General features: G+C 37.2%; 1 protein-coding gene across 2 annotated transcripts; it reads left to right on the top strand.

Annotated features, from left to right (window-relative positions):
- The first annotated feature begins 2,074 nt into the window (after window positions 1–2,074).
- Window positions 2,075–11,912, top strand: urm1 (ubiquitin related modifier 1). 2 transcript variants are annotated; one of them, XR_007932310.1, is made up of 6 exons: window positions 2,075–2,195; window positions 4,796–4,866; window positions 9,836–9,917; window positions 10,836–10,884; window positions 11,305–11,505; window positions 11,601–11,912. XR_007932310.1 is itself a non-coding variant. In XM_051910271.1 (5 exons), the coding sequence occupies exons 1-5, from the start codon at window positions 2,128–2,130 to the stop codon at window positions 11,371–11,373; spliced, it is 339 nt and encodes a 112-aa protein (XP_051766231.1). In that variant the 5' UTR covers window positions 2,075–2,127; the 3' UTR covers window positions 11,374–11,912. The 2 variants fall into 2 exon arrangements, 1 of the variants encoding a protein (XP_051766231.1); XM_051910271.1 differs by having other exon boundaries at window positions 11,305–11,912.
- The last annotated feature ends 10,218 nt before the right edge of the window (window positions 11,913–22,130 follow it).

Genomic DNA, 22,130 nt, shown 5'->3' with positions numbered 1-22,130 from the left:
TCATGTGCTCATGACTAAAACCAATGCTAAAATATACCACTGAATTTGATAACAGAAAAAGTTGATCAATTTACCTGTGAATATTGAGTTAAATATTTATCTGTTCTTTATTAAATATTAACACAGATTAATATTGTATTAAAAATGGTTTGTGTGTGTGTATTTATACAAATATATACATTTATTTTGATAACTAAAAAAACTTTGTAAAGTTGATCACCTTTACCAAAGAATATTGTACATGGCATATTTCATTAAATAAAAAATAATAAATATTTAAATATTTCATTTTGAAGCTGATGAGCTTTACAGAGGAATATTAAGTTGTACATGGCATATATTTTATTAAATATATATATATGTAATGTATGTATATGTATATATTAATAATACATTAATATATATTTAATTATATTAGTATATTTTAATATTTTGATTATATATTTATGTGACACACACACATATAGCACTGACTCTGCAAACAAAACAGAATATTTAAAACAAAAAATAAATGGAAGTTCAAGGTGAACTTGTCATTCTTCTGCAGTATTATAGTATGTGACTTTCTATTTGTTTTTCAATCTTGTGAAAATGCTTTTTGTGTGCCTCTGGGCTATTTTTGGGTGAAGTGTTTTTCAACACAACAGGGCTCTGGGGTTGACATTACTGTTCTGAAAATGCCTCAAATCATGTTAAAGCAGCTGGAGGAAGCTGTGACATGCAGTTTTAAACATCAGCATCTCAGATTACTTTGATTACATTTAATATTTGTGTCATTATGTTGTTGTTTTTTTTATTTATTTCACTCTTTCTCTCTCTTTTTTTTAGTGGAAAGAACTGATTTATTTACAGACGGATCCGCTTGTGACAGCACAGGAACAGCCTGTCATGTCCTGAACGACTAAGTACATGTAAAGTGACTGGATTACATGTCTTGGTGCTTTAACACTTTGTCATCTAAATCTAGAGCTCATGCCGCATCCACCACACAGACACACACACTTGTTCACACACATACACACCACTGAACTCATATCACTGTCAGTCGTGTGCAACCTGCAAAGTTAACAACTGTGCTTTTAAAGAAAATACAACAGAGGCTAGGATATCTAAATTCAAGTCTACATCTCCCATCCGTTTGGTTAATCATGGTTATATGTTAAAAAACATATGTAAGTGTACACATACCAGTGTGATAGTCCAAATTCATTGTGATAAATAGTATTTTTGGAAGTCAGTCCCAAGTGTCCCCTCATGTGACTCTCTGTGGCCCCAGGGCCCCCCTTGCCCCACAGACTTCACATTACCACATGAATGGCCGGCTGCAAAGGGCCAGTTCAGCCTCGGACGCCAACAGAAGGCAGGAGATTTGCAATTCAATCTGCTCCTAGTCGGGACAGACCTGTCACCAGTGTGACAGAGGCCGAGGGGGTGGGGGACCACCGCATCACTCCACCATACATCACGCTTTCCTGAGGAGACAGAGGGAAGGTTCAGACATTATGTCAACATTTAAATCATATTAAAAATATTCATTATAATGAGCAATATAATAGCTAGACGTGTAGGCATTGTTACACTACATCAGGTAAATTGTCAAAAAAAAGAGCCTTTTCAGCAGAATTTGAACAGTAAAACAATTATGAAACACAAAACAAGTCATAGAACCACAAAAATGTAAAGGTCATATGGGAAACTTGCTGTGGGCAAAAGAAATTGTAATCGATAAAATCTATAGAATTAAAAAATTGTTGAGGCCAAACTGTAATGAGTAAAACGTGATCAACTATTTAAATATATACACAGCTAACAGTTAAAATTAAAAGCTTAATATAATATAATATAATATAATATTTCTTAGCTGTAGAACCTGAAATGTTTTTAATTATTCTGCAATTTAATAGTATAATTCACATGACAGCCTATTTTCTAGATATTTTATTAAATATTTTTTACAGGTAATATTTTAGGTAAACTTTCAATCAAAACATTTTTAGTTCTTTATAATGTGTAATAGAGCAAATACCCAAAGAAGAACCAAGGCTTGTCTCTGAATAAACACACAGAAACGCCCTCTACAGTAAAATGGTCAATGGGTTCCTCAGAGGAATATGTCATTTCCGGTGAATGTGTGCGATTCTTTCCGGGTTCTGCAGCAACATGGCAGCGCCCTTAGGTCTGCACCTGGAGTTTGGGTTTGTATTTATCGCTTTGTTTATAATTCATCGCATTTGCCTCGTGTTCCAATGGTTACATTAATGCACCTAATGCATAATAACTCTTCAAACCAATTAGACAGAAGCTTTATCGATTGGACCTGGTTAATAAAGACTGTTATTTCTTTAGCGGTGTAACTGCAGTGATGACAAGAAAACCCGGTTTAAATGATAAAGTAACCAATAGAGCAACGCGTGCTGACGGGGTCATCAGAGCTGTCAATCGTGCAGGTGTCGCGTGCGCTTGAAATTAACTAGAATAATAATCTGCTTCACTTTCTTAAACTGATAATAATCGATGTTGACGTAAACTCCTTTTGGAGAAGCTTTGTTCTTAATAGAAATTAGGTTTCCTGATATTTATAAACAAGAACAATTGTTACATCAGTGGGGGGATGTTTCAAAGCAACACTGAGAGAAATATCAGCCAGAGGTGTTCCTCTCATGCCAGAGGTTTTAGACATTTTTTTTTTTTTTCAAAAAGATTGATCAGAATTCTTTTTTTTTTTTTTTTTGACAGTACTTAAAGGGATAATTCACCCAAAAATAAAAAATTCTGTCATTTACTCACCCTCAAGTTGTTCCTGTATGAAAACCTGTATGAGTTTCTTTCTACTGCTGAACACAAAAGAAGATATTTTGAAGAATGTTGGTAACCAAACCATAGACTTCCATAATTTTTTTTTTTTCCCATACGATTGAAGTCTCTCTAAAACATCTTTTTTTGTGTGTTCAAGAGAAGAAAGAAATTCATACAGGTTTGGAACAACTTGAGGGTGAGTAAATGATGACAGAATTTTCATTTTTGGGTGAACTATCCTTTTAAGTAGCATCAGTGTCTTTTATATGATATGATATTTCCATTAGTAGTGGATTATAGATGTTCAGCTGATGGGGAAATGTATACTTCTAACTTTTATGGGGTTTTCCCCCATTTTGCTCGCTTTTATTATAAAAGGTAGTTTACTGAAAAAAATGGTAACCTAAAATGTGCTTCATGTGGTAATATCTAAATTAAATTAATTGATTTTATTCAAATAAATGCTATTTAACATTACTGAATCAACCTAAATATATTAGGTTACACCAACAAAACTTAAGGTAATGGTAAGATGAGGTAGAAATAGTTCTTAAACGTGACAATTACAGGTTACAACATTTTACAGTGTAGACATGAAGATGGGAAATAATCTTGGAAGAAGCAGGAATGGAATTTGGAAAGGTTGCCAGCTGGATTCGAATCCAATAAGCTCCACTACTTAATGTCAGATCATGCACGCTAACTGCTTTTATCACGGCACAACCTTTGGACAATTTTTCAGTATTTCTAAGGAGAAACGTAGGCTAGGTTTGGAATGAAATGCTAGCAGACTGCTCACTACAATACTGTCCATTATACAATGAACACTATATTTTAAAAATGAAATGTAAAAACAGTACAGCTTAACAATAAGCATTTCAATCAGTAGTACGTGATTTTCACATAACCTGATTACATTTTGTACATCACTTCATTGTGCAGTTCAGTTAAAATCTTGATTGTGGTTGTTGCTTTTTTGATACAATCTTGTGATAAAATGTTTTAATTCACTCATGCGGCAGTATAATGAGTGAAAAAGATGTTGTTAAAAATGAAAAGTTGGGTTGACAGTGCCCTCTGTTTTGACAAATATCATAGGCCGTCAGGTTATATGCATACAGAAAATTGCATACTGTGCATAGTATATTACAGAAATAACTCTAGTATGTTATTTCAAACATAGCCATAGAGTGACCGAGAATGTCGATTGCATCAGAGTGACAGAAAGGGAGAGCATCTCAAAACAACTCTTGGCCAGAATTCGTTGGGTGCAGAAAAATGTTGCATTTGGTCAAAGTTCTCACTGCTTTTAAGTCGCAACAGAGTCCTATGTGACTGTCTATGGACAGAGGTGGTGTTTGTGAGTGGCCTTTCTGAGGCTGGCACACAGGCTGGCTTCTCTAGGGTACGGGCTAGGGTACGGGCATCTCGCCAGGCCTGGCGATCTGGAGGACAACTGGGCATTCTCCAGGAGATGTGAGCTCTCTTTATTGGGTCTGCACCTGCTACATGAGTCCTACTCTTACTTCATGTCCCTATCTGTTTTTTTTCCCCCCACTGACATGCACCTTCCCTCGTTCTTACACAGATTTCTGTTACTTACTGAGTTTTCGCATATTAAATTGGTTAGGTGAAAGTAAAGTAAAAACCTATGAACAGTATACTGTGATGTTGTCTTCTTTGAAGTAGATCTGTTTATGTGCACAAATTCATTAGAATTTGGGTGTTATGTAAGTTATGTAAATTACTTTACAAAAAAGGAATTTACCACATTCATACTTGACTAATCTTCAATAGTGTCAGATGTATAAAATGTTAAGGAAAAGAATCAGATGGGGTTTCTTTTTGTCATGGACTAGATGTTAATTAAAACCGCATGGGGGTTACTGTTAAATGATTTTGGAAATGGGAGAACCTTCACTGAACATCATTATTGTTAAAAGCTCTACCTGTAAGAGGCTTTAACAGCATTATATACACTGTATATTTTCTATTTTAGAGGAGGAGCTGAACTTCTGTTTGATGGAGTAAAGAATCATCATGTGACACTCCCTGGCCAATCAGATCCCTGTAAGTATGGAAAAATTGTTCTGTTGTGTTTGTGAAGTTTGCTAATGCAGGTATCACTGTTACTATTACTCATTATTGGAACGAACCCCTAACTCTTAAGTATTAAAAGCATATGCTGCGTTCACGCCATTTCATAATTGCGTAAATAAAACTCTGCTTTCGAATCGCTCTCGCGGTATTTGATGTCATACATCGATCGGTCTGCACAGTGCCGCTTCAAGTCAAACACGCCTTAAATCTGCAGTGGTCAGGCGGTACAGCGATCACATGATACAAGTTGTAGCTCTCCAAAATTATGAGTTTACAAGTTCTACATGCACGTGAAGGCTTTTTACAGTTCGGTAACGGTAATTACGATAATTACAACATGACATGAACACACCTATAGTTCACCCAAAAATGAAAATTCTGTCATCAGTCACGTCCGGTATAGACACAGTGTAAAGCAAACAACCAAGCAATGCCCTAGCAACCACCAAGAACACCTCAGCAACCACATGGCAATATACTAAAACACATTCAGAATACCTCAGCAACTGCATAACAACACAAATTTTGCACGGTCAAACGCCTCATATGTTGTCTTCAGAAAATGTGAAAATATAGTTTGTTACTCTTTTCTTAAAGAGTTAAGATTTTGCTGTGTTCTTTTACATTGACGTTGTATGAAAGATAGAGACTTTTATCAGACTTCAAATGTTTATCACTTTTTCCAGTGCTTTACCATTGTCAGTGCTGATGACTTAATTAGCTCCAAATATCTCTACCCTTTCTCTTTCAATACCAGAGATTCGGATGTAGGATTCACTTATTGGCCTTATGCCCTGCTAGAACTAAAGGATGCCTTTTTTTCCTCTGGTACTCCTATAGAAGAAAGCCACACAAATCATACCAAATTATGTGCCTCTTTCTCCACATCTATCTCTTTTATTCTGCCGTCCCTCTGCCTGATGCCCCTTTCCCATTCGCCTCCTTTCCTCCCCTGACCTCTCAGAGCCCTGGTTCACACGCTTCCCTGGACACCTTTTCTTCCAGCCAGTCCTGCTTTCACTCTGACATTGGGCCAATGGCAAACCAGTGCCGGCCTGCCATCACAAAACGAGTTTTTTCCCCCTCCACCCCTCCCTCAGCAACAATGGAGCTGAGCCCCTTCTCCATACATCCCACCTCCCCCTCAACCACCAACATCTGTGAGCCTCCCTGTGCCCAGCCATTCTTCCCCTAACTGCTCCATTATTGGGCCCCTTTCACTTGTAAATGCAGCCAGTGATACTGTTGATGGATCTTTTATGCCTAGTGCTGGGGTCACAGGAAAGGTATGGAGAATGGAGGGCCAGTAAAGGAGGGAGGGACAATTGTTACAAAGCACTAAGTCCTTTTTGTGTGCAGTCATTTTTTGAGATGCCTGACAGTACAAATGCCTCACTTCTACAAACACCTCGCATTCCTACGGCTTCCTGGTGGGACATTTGGGTGAAAGTAGTAGGGTGTTTGGTTGTGGGGGAGTGCTTGTATTGCCCCCTGTACTTAAGCAGTGAGTGGGTAACATGTTCTCTGCCATCTCTGGATTGGAATGCAAGTCATTTGAGAGCCATTAGTGCAAAAGATGGATTGTTAAGCGAGACCTTATATCCCATGCACATGCTCAGAAGTACCTGGAAGAATTCTAGTTGACATTTTGGGATAGGATAAGTGTTTAGTAGATGATGGTGATATCTGCTGAGCAGGGAGGAGATTCCCAAACTTCATCTGACTAATCAGTGTATCAGTAGTTAGGATATAATATTCCTTTGAGCTTACCACATGGGTCATTTTCCACACAGATTTAGTTTGTGGGTTATAGTACCTTTCTTTCCCTCAACTGGTTAATTCACACATTTAAGTTGTTAATAATGAGTTCTGCAAAGTCAACCCGGTAACTCAAGAAGGATGATCTGGTTGTTTAATAGGACAGTCTTTTTAGCACGGATGTGCAAAAACTTTTAGGATTTGCTGAGATTTTTGTGGGGGCCTGTTACTTTTCCTGGCTCATGGACAGTGTTCGTCCTTCACTTGGAGTCTGAGTTGTATTGAAAACGACTAGAACTTTTGGTCAAGTGTGTTAGTATTTTGCATCCTTGTCCCAGCTCAGAGGTTGCAAACATTCAAATCTATGTGCACTTTGGTGGCCTTGCCAAACAACAGAAGGGTCAAGCTCCATGGAACCGGAGTATCCACGACAACCTGTCCACAAAAGTGGACGGCAGGAGAGAATGTGGCCACCGAGACCTCGCAGGGGCCTAGGGGATGACCTTAGAGCACATTTGAAGCCCTTAGTCTGTACGTGTGTTTGTGGGCATGATTTGAGTATGTCACGGATGGCTGGCTATGATTGCTAAGGCTGACACTGACGCTCTACACTAATCTCTCCTAAATTTTCTGTCCACTGGTCTAGACCCTTCTTAGTGATTGATGAGTAGTGCAGAGCCCCCCGCTGCCGGACACACACACATGATCATCATAGAAACGCCAACCCTCATATCCCCAGCAAGATGAATGACTTCATTCCCTCCCACCCAAAGATAGTGGTGATAATGATGATCATCATGAAAAGAGAAAGGAAACGGAGAGAGTTAGCCAGCCACTATGCTACACAGGCGCCGCCACCCTCCCACGCAGGCTTTATCCCAGCATGCACCTGTCTGCGGTGACGCATACTCCCCCCTCCTAGTCATGTTTTCCCTCGGTCTCTTCCTACCTCACCACAACCTATCCAGTCCTTTTCTTCTTTCATTCTTCCCTTATCCCTACAAAAAAAAGAGGGCGAAAGAAACATGGGGCATCTTGTTGACCCCTAACTCTTTGCTCCTGGCTCACATAAACCACCCTTTGTACGAAGTAGGAGACTTTTGCTTTTTTGTTTTCTTTTCAAGTTCTCCCAATCAAAGGACTGATGTGGCTGAAAGTGATCACGTCTGTTTTTCGCCCCTGCTTTTGGTACTAGTCAATATTCATTGCGGTAGCGTAGCACTGAGGCAAGCATCACTCTTCTTTATAGGTTCAGGATTGTGGGCTAGCTGAGCTGCAAGGTACAACGATCGTTACACAACTGAAGAGGCTGACAGCGATCCAATTAACCTGAAACAGCCTCTGTTGCTCGACCCCTTCCTCTCTCCGAGAAGCACGCCACACGCTTACAAGCGCACACACTTGTACGCATTGGTGCTGACATCTCTGAAAGCTTCAGTTCTGGTGGAAACTTGCCCAGTCAAGAGTATTGTATAGACCCTCGCTCCTGCACCCACTTGCCCTCTTCTTTCGTCCTCTTGCTAATTTGTCCTGGTCTAATTATACATGCTTGCATAGCCAGTTAGCTATAGCACAATGGCACTAGCGACTATGTCTTCTGGTCATCATGTGTCCTCAAACCCATCAAGGGTTTCTCAACCCCCCTCATGGGTTCTCTGGTTCTAGTAACCATTGCACACCCTGCTGCTTGAATTGAGATGTGTCAGTAAAACATCTACCGCCACACAGAGAGTGTGAGAGGATGGCGTTCAGTGTTAAATGTTGCCAAACACCTCAGTTAATGGACCTCCTTTAAAAAAAACTGTTCCCTTATTGGATTTATAGCCAATATCTATGCTGACACGCATAAGAAAACCTACACAGTCATTGCCAGTTATCCTGTAATGCACCTTCAAATATGTCTTAGGATTATATAAAATGAAATTGCTTTGAAGTCTTGTGATTATATTTTCACCCTATTTATTTCCAAAGATTCAGGTAAGTTCTAAAGGTTGTTGTGTATGTTTTTTTTTTTTTCCACACAAGGATTAAATATATTACACAGGGATCATCAGCAGTATGGATGTTATACAGGTGATTCTACCCATGTGTTCGGATAGGGTGGGCAGTGCGGTAGTTATTTTTGATGTTTTTTCAAAGCTCCGTCTCTGATGTCACATTTCCAATAAGCGTAATGACTTTTCATATGGACAAACTAGTGATCTTCAAGAATACAAAATATGGAAAATGCGCAATTTGCGTGCCCAGCCTTATGTCAACCACAGCACACTCGCAAACAGTAAATTCAAACTCCTCCCCAGATCAAATGGAAACATCTCTCTTTTTTCCTTCTTTCTCTCCCCCTCTTCCTCACTCTTTTTCTGTCTTTGTCTCCACCACCCCTATGAGCCAGAAACTGGTATGTTCCAGAAATGGACGCTGATGATACAGTGTTGATGTTGGACATACCGACTTCTCCGCCATGTTGGGCAGCGGAGCTTCATTGCTCACACACACATGTACAGATATAAAACAATTATCATCCATCATCACATGCTAGAATTATCACAGAACACACAACACAAATATTGAAGACTAAACTTCATTGCCCTTCCATTAGTAGAATGACAACCACTACCTTTGATTGGATAAAATTTGCATGGCTTCAGGAGAAAATAAAATGTAATTGTTTTACAACACCCACCATGCACCAAGACATTCTAAGTTAAATTTTTTAATTTACGAGACATTTTTGTTTTTGCTTATCATAGGTATACAAACGTCGGCTTCTAGCACATTTTGTTTTTGTGGGGGGTGCAGACATCCTAGATTTCATTTGAATTCACATTGGCGCCCTGGGTTTCCATCCATCAATCATCACCCCCCCCCCAATAGATATACGGCATTTCGGTGCTAACCTCTTGTATTGTAAAACCTACCTATTCCAGTCACGTTTACCTGGCCGGTGCTTTCAGGCTGATACGGCTACAGTTAATGGCGTCTCTGTGTTTACGAATATGAATTTAATCTGCATTACCGCTGTATTTTCAGTGGCGCACTCAAAAATGACAAGTCTATTCTTGATACACCTCCGTTAAGCCTCCCCCACCTTGCGTTCGAGGCTCTGTCGCGTCACATCGACCGTGGGGCTGGCTCACTGAACTCTGACCTGTGAACTTTGACCTCTGTGGTACTCTTACAGGGGACATGAAGCAGCTGCTGGCGTGGATCCGAGGGAACATGCTGAAGGAGCGCCCAGAGCTCTTTATGCAGGGCGACACTGTGTAAGTATACACACGCAGATGCACAGTAAATACGTTACCGATGCAGGATGATGCTCAGACAAACATACACGCGCCGTAGACACACTCGTCATAATTGCAGTGCTACGTGTTTACTGCAGATTCGCCGTGAGGTCAAGGAGGTAGAATCACACCACATTTCCTTTTGTGATTTGCCCAGTGACGATAAAATACTTTACTTTTTTTTTAATACATCAGGTGTAAGAAATTATACCTTGCTTCCTCAGCCCTGAAAAACAGTGTGTGGATTTTTTATTTTTTTGAAATTCTGATGATGATGCTTCTTTAGCAAAATTTTGAGAGAGAGAATCATCATAAATGACCTTTATTGCAATTACCAGCATGGACTGCTAACTGAAAATAATGAAACTCATTGTGGATAACTGCAGTAAACCTCTGATACACAGTGTAGTCTTCAATGGCGTACAAACCTCACTATTGACTATTTAGCCGTGAGGGGCCACCCCTTCACCTACATTAGCACCTCGTACTTCAAATATAAAATAAAATATAAAATTCCTTTTTTTCTTTTTGTCATTGGCAGGTGTTAGTGGTTGGAAACAAAGCAAAATCCAAAGTGATATTATTGTTATATTGTGTATATAATGCTGTATTGTGATATATTGTATTGATTTCTGTAATTATAAATATTGTGGTAATCTTTGTGAGAGGTTGTTCTATGCATAGTCTTCATTGTGTTTCATCTTGCAAGTGTATGTATGTACGAGAGAAGCTCATTCATTTAATGAACTGCGGATGCAAGGGTCTTAGAAAACCGCAGCACTGGCGATTTTCATTGTGTATAAACAGGCTGCGTTATATTATCAGAGAGCTGCTTTACTGTCATGTTTTAGTGTAGCTCACATCACTTACATGAGCTCTTCTTTTTGACACACACAGTAGACCTGGGATTCTCGTATTGATTAACGATGCAGACTGGGAACTGATGGTAAGACTGTGTGTGCGCGTGTGTGTGTATGTTTGTGCGTGTGTGTACAGTTCCTCAATCACTCCTTCCACTCTCTGTTTTAATGGCATGCTCATTTTAGGTCCAGTGTCAGCTTCCCTTCATTCATCTAATGTACATAAAGGTTGTGCTGGGTTGTTCTTTCAGGAAAACATGTATTGGCATCAGACCGTAATTTAAAGTAACACAATCAATTGAAAAAAGTCAATGTCTCAACAACTGTCAATGATGACCAAAACCTGCAAATCAAGTGTTGATTCAAAGCTGCAACTCTTTCTAATAATTGCTACAATTTAAAATAAATATATACTTTTTTCTGTCTATGCATTAGTTTTTGAAAGATGATATTTATGAGCCAAATGTTATTTTCTTTTATTGTGTGTGCATCCATATCCCTTGCAGGGTGAATTGGAATACCAGCTTCAGGACCAGGATAACGTTGTCTTTATCTCTACACTTCATGGAGGCTAACTGACTCTAAAAGAAGCACCACACCCATACAGAAGCCCCTCCACCCTTCAAAAGGTCAAATATCAGATGATCCATTAACAACGCCATTGGTGGCCGCTTTCAATCCCAGCTGTGGCTTTTTCGATCAATCCGGTGAAAATTCTTATTTTGGTTTTAAGTCCAATAAAACGTAACATCACCAGGAATCTGGCTGCCGAGGGATATTCACTGTCCCCTGTACCTTACAGGAGCGTGGCGGGGTTACGATGGGGAGCAAGGGCTCATTAGGAAGGTCACTCTGTCTAGCCAGTGTCCAGATGGATTCTCTTGAGACATGATGGACCGGTTGCCCCATGTCAAATGGCTCCGTTATAATTTTCATTAATTTTCTGGTTGATGCCTTTAGAGTTGCCAGTTGTATGTTTACTATGCAAGTCCATATTTTTTATTTTTTATCTGAACTAATAAATATTTTGTAAGTATTTCCACAATATTGTTTTATTTGCACTAATGTGATTTTAAATTTAGTGCAATAAAAATAAAGATATTTCTGCAGTCCAGTATGCATTAATGTTTTATATTTGTCATAAGCTTAGCAGGTTGATTATTTGATATTAAATATTTATGTGAGGACAAGAGGGTTTTATTACATTCCTGCACTTCTTGTAGACTGCTATAGTATACCTGAAAGTAGTCCTAAGTCTACCTCTAAATATTATTTTGAAGCTTTGGGACGACCTATTCCTTTAGCATATCACATCGTACAGAAAATAATGACACGTCTCTAGTCATATGACGTATTATCTTTTATGTTTGATTTACTTATACTTCCTTAGGTTCATCTAGGCTATAGAATATTCATTAGAATAAACTAGGCTATGATGGCGGGAGGTCGAACACAAATCTCTTTTGGCTTAAGACTTGATTTGCAACGGAAACCCGTATGATAATAGTAACACTATAATACAGATGCTAATGATGTCGAGGGAGAAATGCGTGATGTCAGTATTGTAGTGTGTGTGTGTGTGGGGAGGGGGGAATGAAAGGGGGAATACAGGGGTAAACATGCTTCTCCTGCAGTGTGACCTGTTGGGAGGCCATGAGTCAATTTCTCTTTTATTAAAGACACATCCTACTGAGATTTAAACTAGGCTTATAGGTGATCCACACTTTTATTTTCGCTTATTTTTCAATAGACATACGTTATTTATAGGCATGATTACTTGATTATTTTTTAATGTGTTTGTTTTGGGTTTTAGCATAAAAGGACAAAATATTATATTACTAGTAGGCTATTATAAATTGTATAGGCTATTTTTGTCCTAATTTCAGTAATTCAGAGAAATTAGTTAAAAACTGGTCTATTTTTCGTTTGATTATATTCTAAAAGTACATTTTTGGTTAAAATATTTTATAGCCTAGCCTAGTGCGAAATGAACATTATAACGATGCAGGAGATTTAACACAAATTTAACCGTTTAAACTTTGTTTTATTAATTGCACACTAAGGATGTTGAGGCTATTTTACTATTTCACCGTCGTGTTTTATATATATTTTTTTATTCTTTTCATACGAGAATGAATTAAACCCACTTGATTTAGCACCCTGTTATTATGTTTTTAACAACGATAGCCTACAACTATTAGCATTAATTTCCAAAAAATACTATCACATCAAACTACAAGCTATGCGAATATGTAACTTTATATAGAAAGGCTACATATATCTTTTAACAACATCAAAAGTAACAATTTAAATTACTTATCTTGTCTTTAATAAATTAATGGTTTAAACTATTGTTTGCCGACGAGATTAAAGGGCCTACACCGATTTTACAAAATGGAGCACGGTAAGCCATTTTCCTCTACTAAAAAAAAATAACACACCAAAAACTAGTGTAAAATATCGTAGCCAAAGCATATAAAATATATTTCTATAGGCCGTTTGAAAATATAAACAACGCAGAAATGGTAATTTACAGTAATGGCTTGTCATTCTGTCGAATTAGCTACGATGCCTATTTGTATAGCAACATTTTATTTTTTAATTAATATTAGTCTATTTTTTTACACACATTAAAAATCTTGTTTTCTTGTTCACTCAATCTATAATTATTTGTTTCTCGTTTTATAGCCTATCAAATAAACCATTTTTGTGTTGACACTTTAGTAAGTTCAGGCCTGAAACTATGATGCTAGCTATAAAGTAAACATAGGCTACTGAATGTTTACTACCTCTCGTTTGAATCCACCAGTCCATCAGGATATGATTGTATAGTCTACATTTTACAATTAGCATTCAGCTATATATTTTTTTTTTTTAGAAACCGTGCTTCGATCGGAACTGGTTTAGTCAACGGTCAGACATCTATAACCGTTAGAAGTGCGCCATCGGCAGGCAAAGCAATAGCATTTTTCAAAAACGTATCAACACAACAGCGACAGAAAAAAATACCAACGACATTTCTGTTAGACATGTATAGCCAAATATGCCTATTCGGTTTTATTTGATTTAGAATTTATTTACAGTCAAACTGAAATCTAGAACATTTTGAAACCCGGGTACTTGTTTGATTTTGTAGATTATGGTTTAATTTTTATTATTTATTTTTTTCTCTAAACAGTCAAGATAGGCCTCCTCTGCATAACCCTTTAAGTTTGGCCTTAATGTTTAAAATCTTTACATTGCTATTTCGTAAATGCGTGTATCCAAACGTTTGTCTGGCTTCTACTGTTAATAAATGACGCTGATATTAGGCTATTCAAAGCTTGCCTAATTCAAAGAACTTGTGGGCCCAGCAGGCCTTTTATTTAACTTTAATTCACAAAAGATTATGAAAGTTTATGGTCAAACGAAAGATTAGACTGAAATGAGTGGTATGGTGACCATGTGTTTCTAATTACCGGTTATATTTTGAATTATTCCTTTTGGTTTCTCAACCACACGTGGTGCAGGTGCAAAGGTTTAATTCGCCCTCAAGTCGGTGCTTTCAAATCAAACAAAATCCCGTTGGGGCGTTGTACATTTTTGTTTTTCGTTGTCAAAAACGTCACTGAAACTACTTTGTAGTGTAATTAGCAGTTTATTGATTCAGCAAATGGAACGTAAAGTTACCAATACAATCAATCGACTGTTTGAAATGGAATATCAAATCAGTAAGGCAAAACAACTATTTACCGACAGCTTCCCGCTGTTAAACTGCATTTAGCCAAATGATTAAAGAAAATTCATAATCACCTTAAATTAATTTTTAGTGTTAGTCCTGGAGAATCAGGCAGATGCCAACACACACACACACACTTTTTTTTTTGCCTGACTCTGTCTCTGATAGGCCTAGTGTGCGTTGAAACACACACAGACAAATCTGTAAAATGCAAAAGTAAATAAAGGCAGTAGCCTAACCAAAAACATTTGCCTATTTGGAGTGATGCAACAACGAAAATGAATTCAGTAAATGGCGTTTTAGTTCACTTCGTTTGATGAAAAAGTCCTTCACCATGCAGCTTTGGGCAAAAGATGGCAGTCTCAGTGAATGAGAAACTCAAGCATGCTCAAAGCATTTTCCCACCATGCTTTTATAATCAGCGTGACTTTTTATTCATTTACCATTCACAATGAGAAAAGCACACCTAAATACTATCATGAACAAAACATATCATCAGAAGTCTTGCAGTCAACGAATTTCGTTTGGGAAATTGTTTAAATATATAACTTGAGTATCTTAAGCAACATTCAAATAACCGTTGCTGTTCTACATACAGCCTTTTTTCGTTTCAGCGAAAATAAACAATATTAAATTTCCCAGACGAATATGATCAAGGATGCGAATGCATTAAACAAAAGTGTTTGGATTGTAATTTATTGCATTTTTCTAAAGAACATTAATTCAAAGTTATGTGAATAAAGTAAAATAATCGTCCCTGTATCATATAGCCTAATGAGAGTCTTACCTTTTGCGAAACTTTACGAAAATGAATATTTAGTGTAGCTACAGTAGAAGCAGAAAGCAGGGCCTAAATGTCCTCCAGAACGAAGATGTTGAATCTCCAGCAACAGATGTCCAGGCACAATTCTTGGATTTAAATTATATTTTACAAGAATTGCGTTTGGACAATCAATCTCTGGGACCCTTTGAAAGGGATAATTTGGTCACAACACACATAAACACTCCATGGAAATATATTCCATGTGTAAACCAAAATACTAGGCTATCTGAAATCTCTCATTTTGTTCCTGTGGCTGTTGGGCCTAGTAGATTTTCACACAAAATATCATTATATAGTTCCGCATTTCGCATTCTTTGAAAAAACCTGTATTTTACTTTTAAAAGACAAAAGTATATCGGGTTGTTTGTGGTAACGTAAACCGACAAACTAGTTTGGCTAGCTCTGATACGTACATTTTACCTCAGGATTAACGAACGATTTCTATTTTCGTAATTTAAAAAACTTGGTCTTTCATCTCAGAAAAAAATAAACTCGGGTTCTAACCTATAAACTACAAACTTCATTTTAATTTGATCCATAGTAAAATTCTAAACTTCGAAATCATTCTATCTTCATTTTAGAAAACCTTCCCTTTAAGAGGGTTAAAAGTTTGACGCTCTTTCAGTGCGCTTTTTAAAAATTTGTATAAACCACAAAGAATGCAAAACCTCAGTTCAACGCATAAGAACAAGAAACATTTTTGAAAAAAGAAATAAAATAAAATCAGCTAAAGAGCAGTTTTGTAAAGTCCTGCTTGTTACAGAAGCAGCTCTTCGCCATTTCTGCACCTGTAAGGGCGCACATCCTTGTAGTTCCACCTCTCGACATCAAGCAATACCATCATCTGATATTGACAAAGACCGAAAAACTAACAAAAACCATTTCCAGTCGACCCATTTCGATACTTTTGTTGCCCGTAGTGTGATGATGTTATAGCAAAGCCTCTTCTTACAACGCAATGGAGATGAAAATGCAAGGAAGCCTCTGTCCTGTGCGCGCGAGCGCTGTATCCTCACTAACGCAAGCGGAGAAAATGGTCAAATGCAAGAAGGAGGGATGCGCTGGGTCGCTCGAAGAGTCCGCACGCCCTCAGCAATGCCTTGATGGGACGGTTCTTATGGAATGGCACAGACTATCACGTTCCTATGAAGGCTTTTCTCAGGCTCTCGTAACAATACCGGTGTTGCCACGACGAACGGCGAGAGGGAGTGGGGATGATCTTCGCTTGGTACTGAATTTGAATAACACCATGGGGTGATAAATGTCCATTGTGCTGTAGAAGTAATGAATCTCCACTGTCTTCTATTGCACACAAGCCAGCAGCTGCGAGCGAGGGACCAGCAGCCTCTTAAAGACACAACAGCCCCATTTTCTCCTCAACAGTGATCACAATCCATACACTGTTTATTCTGTTTACACACACTGCATGACGTTTGTTTTCTGGACACCTTTGCTTGGGTGAGGAAAGCTAGTACAACGCTGTAACCAGGCACTTACGTAAAATACACAACCACTTGATCATTTTAAAACAAATGGAATGTCTTACATAAAACGAGAAAATAATAATAGCCTACCCTGTTTATTAGGCTATAGGCCTAACAACAACAATAAAAATTATTATTGTTGTTGTTATTTCTAGAAAAGTTTAAAGACATTTTACTGCAAAGAAAGAGTTTGCTGAACTAAAAGAAAACTAATATGGAGCTATCCTAAAAATCCATGGTTTTAGTATTGTCTATTGTAATGAAGTTTAGCAAAAACGCGATTTTCCTCGCCACTGCCATGAAGAGTTATCTCTACGTAGCTACTAAATATAGGCTATATAAATAGAAAATAGACCTATTTAAGCTACTTGAGAGGTGACATCACTGCATATTTTGGGTGACAAAAATTGGCATTTGACTACCATTTTTTATTTTTTATTTTGTTTTTTTCAATCCAAGTTTGTTTGCTTGTATATCTGTGAATAAATCATCCACAAGTTAGGCCTGCTAGTTTTATGGGGTTGGCTACAGTCTAAATGCATAACGATTTCTCTAAAGGTCCAAAAATGTTACATAGCGTATATTTTATTTTACTTAAAAACCAACTCAATAAACGTTTTCTTATGACAATTTAGATATAAACCTATTTTACTACACCATTTTACCTCAGACAGCGCGAGAACACTTCGCTTTTTTTAGTGTTTTAGTGTGTTTTTTCTAGTGTGGATTTGATAAGCAGGTGTTTCTGGTGAGGTAGGCCTACCTGAAAGAGAAACATTTGGTTATTTGCTACTTCTACCCCTAAACCTACAATAATAAGCCTTCAAAATTTAGCAAAGTACTAACATATCCAAAACATATAGGCTAATCTAAATTAACTCCCGCTCGAGCGTTCATCCCAGCAGCGTGACTAGCGCGAGCTGAAGGATCCCCTCGCTGTCCTTTTTCTCCTAATAAATCATGGCCTAACTCCCGCCTCCTGAGCACTGCTCCTCCCTCTTAAAGTGAAACTATTTTATCCTTTCATCTGTCTCTCTGAAGTAAGCGAGTTAACCTCCTCTTCAGTTCTGCGGGGTGTCTTGCCCGCGTGCAATCCATTGCTCATTTGGCGCTAAAAGAGTCTTTCCCGCTGCTGCCTTTTCACAGGCGCTTCACGAGCGTCAATCCTGAGTGCCTACTTGAGAGGGTTAACCGCTATCCACAGAAATAATACTCATTTAATAGAAGTATTAATGGAACCCCATTGGCGTTTAGACTTAATTTATGGCTTTTGTGTAGTTTAAGGAAGATGTTTATACTTTTGATTACATTTTAAAGAGAAAGTCGGTGCTAGCTGACGCACTTATTAGCTAGCATACTTGAGCGAACGTTAGAAAAAAAGGTTCAATGGAGTTATATACAGAACCCGAGAGTACTTGACTCAAAATTTAAAGAACGCTTTATGCCAAAAAGGTTATATATATGGAAAAATGTCTTGCATAATAGCTACTTAATGTTATTACGGGATATTTCAATTTCTTTTTGTGTCATAATATATGTATTTCAAAGCTGCTTAATTCATATAATTTGTAGAAATAGATTATAAATTAAATAGATAAATAAGAAATAGATAAATAAATTAATAAATTTGTATCATAGAAATTCATGAAATTAAATTAATTAATTAAAACTAAATCCATAAAATGATCGAATAATGGGAACCCCTAAACGGTTCTGGCTATGTGCCTGACAGAACCCTTTAATGTTCTAGAACCTTTTTTTCTAATAGTTTTAGTGGTTATTTTTGAAAGTCAGTTTACCTAAACTAAAAGGCTGTTTAACATTTACAACTGCTCAGTTCACTGCATAAATGATAACTTTGTGTGATGACATTCAATTTATGAAAACAATATGAAACAGAAATGTATTTGATTGTAGATAATTGGATAATTGTTAATAAACTGCTAAAAAATAGAATGTTAGTATACTTTTAAACTGCTATAGACTTTTTGAAAAGATGTCTTTCTATGGATTCTGTATTTCTAGGCTTAAAAATGTCTGAAGTTTTTTGCATTGTTGTAGTCAACAAATTTGAAACTCAGAAGCAACAAACCTCTAGCAGGGAGAAAAGTACACAAAACTCAAGTTGCCCAGTGGGCCAGCTGGGCAGGATATTGTCAAGTCATGCACATCAGGACAGTGGGAAACATTGATTTGTTTTGGCACTGTGCTTTCCCTATTCACAGATAAATGTTTAACCCAGAAGCTGAAAGGAGCAGTGGGGGAGAGGAGTCCAGATCCACGGGGTAGGCAATGAAACTGCCCCTCTGAGGAAAGGAGGAGGAGGGGGAACAATGGACCAGGGAGAATTCTGAAATAAGCCTCACCAGATGAAAACATCTCAAGCGCGCTATATACGCTAAGCAGGACAGGGTGGATCAATGTACACCTCCGACCATCTGTGGAAAGATGCTTATATGGGATTATGAGCTACAGAAATTTTTTATAGTTTTTTATACATCGGCTGTAAATTACCATAAAGGACAATTTGTTCGCTTTCATTCTCTTATTGACATTTTTCACTTGTGTTTATTTATTGAAGGCCTAATTCAGCCAACACTTTACATAACATGCAGAAGTGGTCTAAATAAACTATGGCTGTAAATCACACCTAATGTGACTGTGTCTGATGATGAAATGTTTTGTGTTTCTCAACAATACTTCTGTGCTGGAAATTATGACTATTGCTGTACATTTCAGATTTGGTATTTGTGTGTGTGCCAGTGTGTTTATCTGGGTGACTGAAATAGAAGTTGTCACATTTAAGTTATGCGTCTAAAAAGGCTCAATGTTGTTTCCAATAAAACAATATTCTTCGTGCCATTATTATCACAGTTTATATTTCATTGCTCGCCATTGGCTTTATTCCATCACAACTGCGTTATAGATTTTCTTCACATAAGTGCAATCTATAAATTGTATAGAGTATCTGCCTGGGCAGGATATATTATAGAACAAAACGATACGAACAACAGCCCCAAGATATCTTCTACATTGACCATCTTTATGACATCTATAATTTCATGAGAAACGTCAATTCCTCAATGGATTTGCAGTAGTTTTTTAGTGAAAAGCTTAAGCTTAGATTTGAAACACTGAGTGTTGTTTTCACTGTTAGATGAATAATAGTTCATTAATAAGATACTGTAATATGCTATAATAGTTAATTATCTAATACGCTGTTCTCATACACTATGCCATTTACTTTGGTGGTGTTTGCTTAGGGAAGTGTCATTATTACCATTGCTCACACTTAGGTTTGGGTTTTTTTTAAAAGCCTCAGTCCTGTACAACTTGTGTTACAGACATGAAAGAAAATGAGATGCATCAGAGGTAGAGAGTAATTAGACCTATATTAAATCCCATAGACTTACATTAAAACAGGGACCTAAGCCATATCTGTACCGTATGCACTATTGTTTGGAGTCTGTAAGATTTTAAAATGTTTTCTAAAAGACATCTCTCATGCTCACCTGCATTTATTTGATCAAAAAACAGTAAAAAAAACAAACAAAAAAACAGTAATATTGTAAAATATAATCACAATTTAAAAGAACTGTTTTCTATTTGAATATATTTTAAAATGTCATTTATTCCTGTGATGTAAAAGCTGAATTTTCAGCATCATTACTCCAGTCTTCAGTGTCACATGATCCTTCAGAAATCATTCTAATATGCTGATTCGATGCTCAAGAAACATTTCTGATTATTATCAATGTTAAAAACAGTTGTGCTGCTTCATATTTTTATGGACACTGTGATACATTGGTTTTTAGGATTCTTTGATGAATATAAAGTTCAAATGAACAGCATTTATTTGAAACATTTTCTTTATCATATTTTATAGTGAAATAATAAAATAAGTAAAACATAAAAGTATTAGTTGAATGTTTATTATAATATTGTACAAAATATAACACTTTAAGATGTCGTTGTAATATTCAAATTTAGCTTACAGAGACATTGTTATTTTACTTGTAAATTCTGAATATATTGCACAATCCCTATGTGGGATATTGAGTACTATTAGAGTGTTAAATATTTGATGACATCATTAAAGATAATGACATTAAGTGTGTGGATTAATTTCGGGCACTCCTCTGGTTTCCAGCATTCCGGACACTTCTTGTTAACTTCCGGAACCCCATGCTTAGTTGGCAAACTGTGGAGGGGGGTGTGTATACAGTCTCTTGCTCTCTCTTTCTCACTTTCTCTTGTCTCCCCCATCCACTAAGAGGAAAAAAGGCACACAAATTCTTTCACTGTGGTTGGCTAGTTGCCAGGCAACACGGACAGTAAGTGAAGCAGCGGTGACTTAGGTTAAAGAGACTACTGGGAAATTCATTCCTTGTTGTAGGTTGCACAGAGCCACCGTGCTTTAAGTACACACATCGACTCCAGCAGCACTCTCAACAAAGCCACAACCACAAAACACTACAAGAACAAGAGATGCTGGCTTTTCAAAATGATTTCAATTGTGCCCTAATCGGTTGTAAGAGTTTTAGTAGTTCATGCATCATCCATTCACAGGAGTCAAAAAATTACAGTGCAAATAAAACTTCAAAAGAACCTCACAAAAGTGCTTTTATTTTAAAAATGAACACCATTGGACAGTTAATTTAAAGGAGCTGGCTGCAACTATTGAAAAAGGACTTAATTAAGGCCATAATGCCATTTGCCAGCTGTTAAATCATAGAGAAAGTAATAAAGCAATAGAGAATATGGCACTATATGGAGTCCTCGGGTGCACTTGGTCTCAACATTAGGCAAATTACACTATAGTCCATGCATGTTGTGCACAGAAGCCAAGAAAACCTACTGATAGAAGTTAAAGGAACAATTTTAATTTGAAAAATTAAAATTATTCACTCACCTTAAGGCTGTTCATTTCTGCGAGCAACAAAAAACAAGATGTTTTGAAGAATGTTCAGCTGCTCTGTTCCTGAAAGTATACATGGACTGTCACACTCCACAAAGCAAAAAATGCTGTAAACCCTAACGCTCAAAATAATTAATTGGTTTGAGTAGGACAAACTTAAATTAAACAAATTAGTTCAGTCAAATGAACTTTTATGAGTATTTCACACTTTATTTTTCTTTCAAGTTCACAGAACTGATATATTTTAAGTAAACTAAACTGTTTCATTGTTTTGAACTCATTTCTTTTAATTTAGACAAATTTAAGTTTAACTGAAACAGGGCTGGGATTTCTATTTCCCACCATGCTTTGCCCCAAAGGGAGACTAAATGTTAAAATTAAGTGTTATA

Source organism: Ctenopharyngodon idella, chromosome 10, assembly GCF_019924925.1.
Source record: "Ctenopharyngodon idella isolate HZGC_01 chromosome 10, HZGC01, whole genome shotgun sequence".
Classification (NCBI taxonomy): domain Eukaryota; kingdom Metazoa; phylum Chordata; class Actinopteri; order Cypriniformes; family Xenocyprididae; genus Ctenopharyngodon; species Ctenopharyngodon idella.
This window is presented reverse-complemented; position numbering and strand designations above follow the sequence as displayed.